Raw genomic sequence first — 10265 nt, 5'->3', positions numbered from 1 at the left:
ATATAGAGTAGGTATATATATATTATATATATATATACTACTATATATATACTATATATCTATATATATATCTCTATCTAATATCTTATATATATATATATATATACTATATATATATTATATATATTATACTATATCTATATATATATATATATATATATATATATACACATCATCAAATGTAGCATCATTTGGAGGAGCTACCGGCCACTGCACGTTCATACACCGCTGTTGCCATAGCTGAAACTGTGGGGGCCAGTCAGGGTGCACAAGATGCTAATTTCTACATGATGTTGCTTTAAGCACTAACCATTTACCATAGACACTTGAAGAGCCACACTAATTTGTAGAGTTTTAAGAGTTCAATTCATAATAGCTAGCCAACAAATAGGATTTGATACTGTGTGGGGTAAACTGTGTTTGCTGTGCTGACTACAGGACACTCTCTTTAAATCCACCATGTTTGCCCTGAGCTATTTTAGCCTCTCATCTGTTTTTTAAATCTGTCAAAGAAGTCAATGAAGACTGACCTGTATAGAGACTCCAAAGTTGTTTCCATCTTCTATTCTGGGGATCAGCAGCTGGACCCACATCTTAACCTGCCAAAGTGTAGAGACAATTGGTGTCAGGATCCTCTTAGTGTACAGTAAATGACAACTGGCTCAACATAATGTCTAATACATAAAAGTATTGCAAAACCAAGTTGTTTATTTACTGAGAAAGACGCAGACCAACTTGCTTTCGCCTGTTTGACAGGTTCATAAGAGGTCTGGTGTGTTGATGTGTTTGGTTGGCACTGAGAACTTGAAAAGGTGGGTCAAGATCTTATTCAGTCAGACTATGGTTTGGTTTGTTTGTGAGGTGAATGCAAAGCAGACTACTATTTGATCTAAATCTTGATTTTAGTGTTAATTCAGTGTGTGAGTACAGTTCTTTTACCTGTTCAAATGTGAAAAGGAGTGGAGTTAAAACAGAGGTTTACACAACACACATGGTCATCTGATGATTGAACTCACTTGTGTCTATGCTTGAAAGTAGAGAAAGAGTGCTCCCTTGGGTCAGCTCTTAGAATTTTGTATCTTCTACTACAAATACCTGATTTCTTGTTCTCATTTGGATCATAATTCAGCCTTACTGTTAACTGACTGGTTCAGCTGCATCACAGCTGTCTTAAGTTACAGCTGATGCAGACTCAACATTTCCTGATCTTGCTTCACAATAAAAGCTCTGAACCACTGGTTCACACAGGAAGTGCAATGCATCTATTTCTTCTAAACCTTTCTTAAAAAACTGTTTTAAGCTAAAATTATCTACCTTTTGTTGCCTTTCCAGTTTTGTGTTGTGTGTGCACACAGTTCATAAGAGATAAATAAAGCACTGTTTATGTAGCTAGTAGAGCTTCATTAGCAGTGCTGTTCTTCAGTGAAAGCAAGACTAATCAACCGGATATGGACACATTCTACTCTATTTGATCAGTGGATCCATTTTAAATATTGCATGAAGGAATTGTTTAGACAGGCAACAGACTTCCAGCACTTCCAGGTCAAAATGAAGTGGACTACGGGTGTAGACAACAGAGATTGTAGACTATGTTATGTACAGTCTCGATTTACTTTTTCTATTATCCTTCACGGTGAATAATTCCATTCAGATACAGGGAATTTTTACTTGGTACTATTGCCAGTATACTGTGATTTGATAAATAATGCGCGTCTGTGTGTGTGTGTGTGTGTGTGTGTGAACCCTTACTGTATTACACTTCTCAATTAGTGTCCTGATCTCTGGTTTGACTCGTTCAATCAGGTCCACCAGCTTGGCGTTACATTTCATCATCTCCCCTTGAACCAAACACAGGATCCACAGTTACAAACACTTCCTCTGGTGCTGGTTTGAGTTCTCACATATGGAGCCAGAACAGTCTCACAATAGATAAATGCACACATAAAAGGAATAAATGCATGAAAAAGGACTAACAAATGTATTTGGGGAGTTGTGTATATATATATGTGACTCGATACACAAATGCATTTTCAATGCACACACAAATTTGTTTCAATCCATATATAAGAGAGTCATCTAGGGCAACTCCGATTCACAAATGCGTTTTTTCTACAAGGGGGTCGTCTGCAGCAAATCAGATGTCTCACTCCTTCACAGCCAATCACATGAGTGCCTCCCCACGAGGGGTTTTTAACTGACGTCATTACAGCGCACAACGGATCTAGCCTATGGGGGTTGCCATGACAGATAACTACTTCGGCTGGCGGTGTTCTGTGTCTGGTTGCTTTGCAACTGCATGACTGACTGCTGCCGCTAAGCTAGCCCTAAACAACTAGCGTTATGTCACAAACGCTAAATTGTTTTTAAAATGAGCTGAGGTACAACATGTGCTGTTGTTGGTTGCCACAACAATTCATGAAAATTTAAGGTTTTTTCAGAAACGTCTTGTGTAGAACATCAACTTTGACAAACTTGTCCGTGCCCTGCGACCTACACGCCATGCTGAGGAAGGAGGAACGGAGACTAGCGTGGCTCGCGGCTTTGACAATAAAATAAATATTTGGGTTTATGAATATCTTCCACAGAATAGCTGCTGCATGACTTCATGACTTCCATAACCCGGCAATGCACAAGCAGTCGCCTGTCTCCACTTTCCTTCAGCATTATCCACGCTGTATGTTTAGCTTGATTGACACTCTGGCTGGGGGCTACTGCTGCCTTCCTTCTTTCAGAAATATAAACTTGATGTGTTACTTCAACAGTACTTTCCCTATTTTGTTACTGTGCAGGTAGTTGTATGCTTCTGTGCTTTTGTAACTACATAACTCTCCGCTGTCAACACCTTCAGAAAATGTATGATAATTAACTATGTCGATGTAGCTAATGTCGGGCCATTGCTTTGTCATCTGCCCACTCCATGACAACTGACGGGTGAGAACTGTCCTCACAAATTTTTGAAACATCCGTATTGTGTTATCCACCTCCGATTTTTGTCCATTTTGTCGCTTTCTTTGTGTTAAAAAGACGTTTTTTTGACTGAGCATGACAGCTACGCTAGCATAAACACCAAGTTCAACCAACAATACCCAACTGCAGCCACTGAGACCCCCGAAGCCACTACAAACCACGCCCCTTACAAACCACGCCCCTACAAACTACGCCTACGTGTTGCTACGGTGGCCGGGAAGGACGATTGAACTCACAGCAGCAAATGCAAGCAGTCAAAAAAGAAGAAGAAGAAGAAGAAGGCAAATGCAGGCAAGACAAGACGGCAATGCCAGTTCAGGTGAGACGCATTTATATTATTTTCAAGTTCCCGGTTAGGAGGTGTAAACATTGAACACGTAATGTCATTTTAACCGTACGTTCGCCAACCGCAGTTGTCAGCAGATGGCGATGCCGGTTCAGGTTAACGTTAGGTCGTTTACATTTTGGGAAGATGTTGACGTTTAATTTAATGTTTGAGACGTCTTTTGCCAGGCAGAAAGAGCATTAATGACTGTTTTTCAAAGACACCGGACTCTATATGTAAAAACACATTTCGCCAAACCGATACACTGAAAAAATGTCCGTGTGCAAACCCATTTTGTGTCGTCTTTTACGTTATGAAAATCAGATTAATGACTGAGCAAGGGATGATAACAGAAGTATTGAGGGAACACGGCACGTAGACGCAGAATATTGTCATTTAACTCAACATATCAATTTCTTGATTTTGACACACAAAAACATTAGAAAATAGGGTCATGTGTTATATCACTTAAAATAACTGTACTGGCTAGAGATTTGTTAACGGTGACGTTTAAGTGCATGTCAGAAATGTGCGTGAGTGACATACAAATACATTTATTTCAAAAATGACAGATGTATTCTTGAATGTTCATGTTTGATTTGTTTATTGTAAAAAGCAGAAAATGTGTACATATTGTCAATAAACCTAATTTGCAATGGGGGTGCGATAATTTTAAGTGCAAATGTCAATCCTACCTGGATCCCCATAAAACAAACTGACACAATTATGGTTCTCTTCTGCAGAGTCCACAGGACACCGACCACATGTACAGCAAGAGGCCTTACAGCTTTCCACCCAGAGAGCATGTTAATGTGAGTGAAGATTATCACAAGAGAACAACATATCCAGTGTTCACAGCTGTGCATTAAGTCATGACTTTGTGTGTCTTGATTAAGGACTATAATGACAGCATGGACTAACATGATGTGGTCACCACAACCAGAGACGTTGGGATCCTGAGTGAAGATGCATCTTTCAACAGGGTTGTGGTAAGGACATGCAAAGGATCAATAAACAACAAATCTTATTTAATATACTTTACCAGAATAATTACGTTAAACATCTGAATGCTGTTTGATCAAATTTTAGAAAAGGGCTCAGCAAGCTGAACACCATAGAAGAGTCACTAGTGACCTTCATGTAACGTTCATCACTCAGGATAACGGTCTACTGCAACATCTTGAAGTGAGTTTGAAAATGGAATTTAAGTCACATAGTTGAACTAATTTTGGTCAAAACATGTTAAATGAATGATTTAAGTGAAACATTTTCTGTTAGCCTAGTGTTTGTACATTTATTTTGAGCATTCTCCTAAGAAATATATATATTTACAGGCGGTCATCGCATGAAAAGTTACATCCTCCTGGGGAACATCAAAGGGCAGGGTGATCATCTTTGAGGAGGATGAGCAGCTGGACAGAGTGCTGGGCTTCTTGACAAGCCTGGTTGAAGCACAGACAACCAGATGTCACAATCACGTGGCATTTGTTATGGATGTGCTTCTGCCAGAGGTAATTATAAAACTTTTTTATTTATTATATTAACATATTTTGTATAATTGTTATTATTGTCAGTCTTTAACTTATGGTTAATATCTTGTTAACTGCAACATGACAGACAACTTAAATGTCTAAATGAAAGATGTCCTTTTGTTCACCTCATGACACAGACACCATTGACAGAGCCACAGAAGTGTATAAATGTGGACTGCAGTATGACTTGAGGTATGCTACATACATAAAGAGAGTGCTAATACCTATAAGTATTGTTTTTTACATTGTTTATGACAGCCTCTCCTTGTGAATTTCCTTTTACTAATCGCTATTTTCTTCCATTTTGTCTCATCAGTGAGAAACGGCTGTTGGCTTATTACATGACAAAAAACATGAGCAAGGAGGCACTACAGCAACTAGAAACATATGCTGAAAAACTCAGAAGAGCTCTGGAATCTGAGGATTTTTTGAAGAGGCTTTATGTAGGATGAATTAAAAAATAGTCTGTGAAATGATAATGTTTTATTTTATTGCCAATAAAAGTTGTTGCTGGCTAATTCATTTGTCTCAACTTTTGTGTTTTGAGGTACATATTTTAAAGACCTGTGTATGGTCATATTTATAAATACGTAAATACATTTTATTTGTGTCAAAGGGCGAACAATCTTTTCTGTTAACCCAGAAGAAATCATCACCTTAGAGTGATATTTATGGCATCTGATGTAGGAGACCAAGCTCTGTGACAGTGTGGCTCTTAGAAAAACAGCTGGTGGAAACAACCTATTTTAATCGAAATGACTACTACTAATTATTATTATTATTGTAAATATGTTATTTTATTGAGTTTAAAATAACCTTGTACATTGATACATTAGTCACTTATATAAAAAATGAAAAGATGCATGCACCAGATTTAGCAGTCCTATATAATCTTTTATCAGATTAATCTTTTATCCCAATCTTTTATTACTTAACTTTCTATTTTTGTATATATTTATTGTTATTTATTGTTTCAAGCACATTGTTTGCATTGGAAAGCATTTAATGTTGTGAATCAACCGTTAAAGTTGTTAAAAATGATCTGGTTATTGCTTTGTTTCCTTTGTATTTGCTTTCTAAGTGCTCTGGGCCTCCACAGCCACCGTAGTGTCGTATGGGCGTGTTTTGTAGGGGGCGTGGTTTGTAATGGGCATGGTTTGTAGTGGCTCTGGCTTGGCTGCGGCTGCAGCTAGACCCTTCTCAGTTCAACTGGAAGAGCATAGCCGACTACCGCTATGAACCATGGGTAAACTCCTAGATCCGTTGCGCACTGTAATGACGTCAGTTAAAAACCCCTCGTGGGGAGGCACTCATGTGATTGGCTGTAAAGGAGTGAGACATCTGATTGGCTGTAGACGACCCCCTTGTAGAAAAAACGCATTTGTGAATCGGAGTCGCGCTAGATGATTCTCAAAAATCTGCACACATGCAGGGAGGTTTACAAATTAAAAGCACTGAGACAAATGCGCATTTGACAATTCATATATCAATGTAACAACTTCCAAATATGTATTTGATGAAAATTGCAAATAACTGACGATTTGTACATTTGTGAATTTTTATTTCACATATTTAAAACAAGAAATATTTGTGTGCGCATCACAAATATGTTTACAAATCTTATTTTTATATGTGAATTTTTTTTTTTTACTTACATATGGATTGAAGCATATTTGTGTGTGCATTGAAAATGCATTTGTGTTTTGAGTCATATATATATCTACACAACTCCCCAAATACATTTGTGAGTCCTTTTTCGTGCATTTATTCCTTTATGTGTGCATTTATCCATTATGAGACTGTTCTGGCTCCATACCCACACTGTGCCTTTATGACTTGGACCAAGATCACCTCCCAGCTCACTATTTTGATTTGGTTGACCGTGCTCTGATACATTCAAGTGTACTGACGTCTGATAGTTCTCTCCTTCATTCAGACATCAAACTTTTCTAAACCTATGTAACAAATGAATCAATCCAAACCAACTCACCTCGGCCCTCCAACATCATGTTATAGATTTCCCCTAATTAATGAATGTAAAAACTACTAATTCATTCATGGCATAGCTGTACTCCAAATACTTTTTCAGGTGAGAATTTTTTAAGCTCGACTCGCTGAGCTACATTTCAGCTTTCATGCGACTCTCTGTATGTGTATCGTCAGCCTCAATGATCATTCACTGAATTGGGTTGACATTTGTTCTGAATCATCAAGGTACTAAGGATGATTTGCAACATATTTTCATTTAAATAGTATTTGCAGAATGTTTACAGGAATCCCATTGTTTTTTACCTGAACAAATTATTTACACTGTCATTTGTCATTGTATCAAATTTGAATCTCTGTAGTAATAAAACAGTTTTATTACATCTTAGAATACTAGGGGTGTTCCAACAAGGGTACCTCACGATTCGATTCGATTTCGATTATGGGAGCTTCAATTCTTCGATTAAAACGATTGTCGATTCGATTCGATTCTTGGTGCCACGATTCTTTGATTATTGCAATTTTTAATGTTTTTTTCCATACAAGATTGATTTTGTCTTCATCTGTGGCTACTGTGGCTTTGTAAATAAACAGCCTATCAATTAACTCAGTTCCTCTAAAACTACACTCATTAAGTAAATAACAAGGTTTTTTGAACATTTGACTTCTCAAAAGACACAAAATATTTTATTTTATGACTCTAATCTGACCACTTTTTTCAGTAAGGAGTAATCTAACGCGTTAATATTTCCAAACCAGTAATCAGATAAAAGTTACTTATTCAAATCACTGTGCGTTACTATTATTTTTGTCTTTTTCCTTAGTAAAAATATATATTTTTGCTTTCTTCTTGCGTCTCGGGGAGTGACGTCGTGTGTGAGAAGTCACGTTTTCAGCACGAGGACACTCACTCACATGTAAAACCACGTAGCAGTACAAACAACATGGAGGGAGGGAGAGAGATGCGCCTTTTGTAGCTGGAAATACAGTCATTATTTTGAGTTATTAAAAAAAACACACACAAATGCTTGATCAAGGGCCGACCCGACCTGGCCCGAGGATATTGACAGGAAATATCGGGCTGGGTCGGGTCAGGGTCGTGCTCGGGCAAAGAATCAAAACTCTATTGTCAGTCGTCTTGTTTGCTCTCTCATAAAATCCAAAGTGCTTCCACACGGTTGCAGTGAACTTGCAAAGAAACTAACGTTACTGCTCCGTTTGTTGTGGTCCCACTCACTAAACAGCCCGGGCGGCGCGCACGCTAAGGTTCCGGTGTTTTTTGTTCCGGTCTTGTGGCAAAGCATCGACGTTAATTAATCCATGCCAAACCGTCACATGGCGCATGGCCACATCGATGGATTGCACCCACCTCTATAGAATACTCAATATAAACAAATCTCAAAAATTATGCAATTACGCTTAGTGGGCCAGACAAAAAAAATGAATGACTGAAACATATTTGGAGTACAACTGTAGGATTAAGAATGATTCCATGACCTAGTTTTTTACAAAACTATGTTTTCTTTTAGTTTTTTTAAAAGCCAATGACATAAAAAGTTCTGAATTTATGGAAATAACCCAAATACACAATTCAGTGTGTTCTCATTGGCCTGGAGTTGGACAGTATGACTATATACACAATGAAAGGGAAGGGCAATAGAGACTTACAGAACAAAGGGCAATAGTAAGTCTCTATTAATTATTTTTAATTATTTATCTTAATTATTAGCAAATTGTAAATAGTTTGAAATCTGATATTTTGTTTCTACCTTGCCAGTTCCCACTGGGGACATCCTCTTCTAATTTCCTCTTCCTGGAATTCTGCAGCAGAAACAGAAGAAGGGTCATTTCATTTTTTGAATAACATCACGGCTCTATGTTGGTCTGTCGGTCAGTTAACCCACCACCTTGGACTACACAAGTATTGAATGTGTTATCATGAACTTTTGTTCAGACATTCCTGTTGCCCAGAGGATGAATCCTAATAACTTAATGTTAACAGTCACAGAACCACAGAAACCAATCAGTGACTGTCAGTTCTGAAACCAGTGTTATCATCAACAACTGGACTGGTGTGCAGCAGCAGACTTTGGTGAACTGGGTGTCACGCTTAGCTTATAAGACTTCCCTGTAGCAATGTTAGCACAAGTGTACATACTGTCAGTTATGTGAACTGCATGTTGGCACTCTTCAGGCGTACCTTGGCTACCAATTGGAGGCATGTGAATGAGGAAGAAGAACAAGAAGACGAACAAGAAGAACAAGAAGACGAACAAGAAGAAGAACAAGAAGATAACCTAACAACAGGACCATCTCCATGACAACTGAGCATCTTGTGGCTGAAAGTAACTTAGTGTTACCACACTTTTACGTCAAGCCAATATTTTATTAAGTTTGTGTCTCATTTCATCCTGACGAACAGGCCATCAACTAAACATTTCCTTTATATTCTGCTTTGAAGAAATCTGCTACCTAATTTGGAAGCCCCTGACCTAAAGCAACCAACTGGATCTTTTGTTTTACATAATCACTAACCTACACTGATAGAATATACTTTAGACTTACCATGTCAATGCCATCATGGCTGTTAGTGAAGAGAATCGGTTCTGGGACTTTGCACTTGATCTCTGAATGGATTTCTTTCAGGTCAGTCACGTTGAAAATGGGCTCCTGGATGTGGACCACATGAAAAAGATCAAAAACTGACTTGTGTACAAACAATGATAGAGTCCTGAAAAAAAAAATCATACATAATGGACACATTTCAAGTCCTTTCCGGGCATCAATGTGCTTTTCTCACAGTAGGTAGAGACATAAAAGGTAGTGAGGGATGCACTGGGATTGGTGGGACATTGTTTGTGTCAATTATAAAAGAAACGGCCACTAATCTACTTGGGCACCTCTACATACATTTCAAACAGGGACATATCTACAACTAGGTGTTTCACAGAATAATTCCCAAGGTTTCTATCTAAACTAATGCACGGTTGTGACTAATCGTCCATCTGGGATTTTAGGTGCAGTGCAACACAGTAAGCTATGAAAGCTTTTGAGATGGCCTTCAACAGAAGGCCGACATAACATTAGTTTTTGCTGAACATATATTTGTTCACAATATCATTTCCACATCACTTTGCCATGTCAAATTAACAAAATGTAAAGGCATTTGGAGAAGGAAAGACACCCGCTGTCCTTGCAAAATGGAAGTTGCAGTCAACGGTAGGGGTGCACGCAGGTTAAACTGAAAGAGGCAATAAAAAGGCCTTTTTCAGTGTGTGTAAACTCTACCTAATCTTGGTAACACAGGCTTACCCCAGATGGGTACTGTTGTGGGCCCACTAGCTCCAGCTAGGGATGTAACAGTTTCCGGTGTCACGGTAAAAGTCCCGCCGGTGAAGGTTATCGTATAAGTTTTAATTACCATGGTAACTGCCTTGGTCGATAACCACGGTGTG

At 38.3% G+C, this 10265-nt stretch overlaps 1 protein-coding gene and 1 long non-coding RNA gene across 2 annotated transcripts in view; one reads left to right on the top strand and one right to left on the bottom strand.

Moving 5' to 3' along the window:
• Positions 1-10265, bottom strand: part of LOC115575092 (proteasome activator complex subunit 3-like) — a 38614-nt gene that overhangs the window by 929 nt on the left and 27420 nt on the right. The window contains exons 4-7 of the mRNA XM_030406937.1: positions 9376-9480; positions 8580-8631; positions 1750-1838; positions 531-599 (exon numbers count right to left, since the gene is read on the bottom strand). Coding sequence (XP_030262797.1) covers positions 531-599; positions 1750-1838; positions 8580-8631; positions 9376-9480 — 315 coding nt within the window. The remainder of the gene's footprint in view (positions 1-530; positions 600-1749; positions 1839-8579; positions 8632-9375; positions 9481-10265) is intronic.
• LOC115575605 (uncharacterized) lies at positions 4532-5159 on the top strand. The gene is made up of 3 exons (XR_003982701.1): positions 4532-4803; positions 4975-5016; positions 5141-5159. It is a non-coding gene; the product is annotated as an uncharacterized LOC115575605 (long non-coding RNA).

The sequence above is a fragment of the Sparus aurata genome, chromosome 23, assembly GCF_900880675.1.
Source record: "Sparus aurata chromosome 23, fSpaAur1.1, whole genome shotgun sequence".
NCBI classification, from domain to species: Eukaryota; Metazoa; Chordata; class Actinopteri; order Spariformes; family Sparidae; genus Sparus; species Sparus aurata.
The sequence above is the reverse complement of the archived record's forward strand: the minus strand, read 5'-3'. Positions and strand labels throughout refer to the sequence as shown.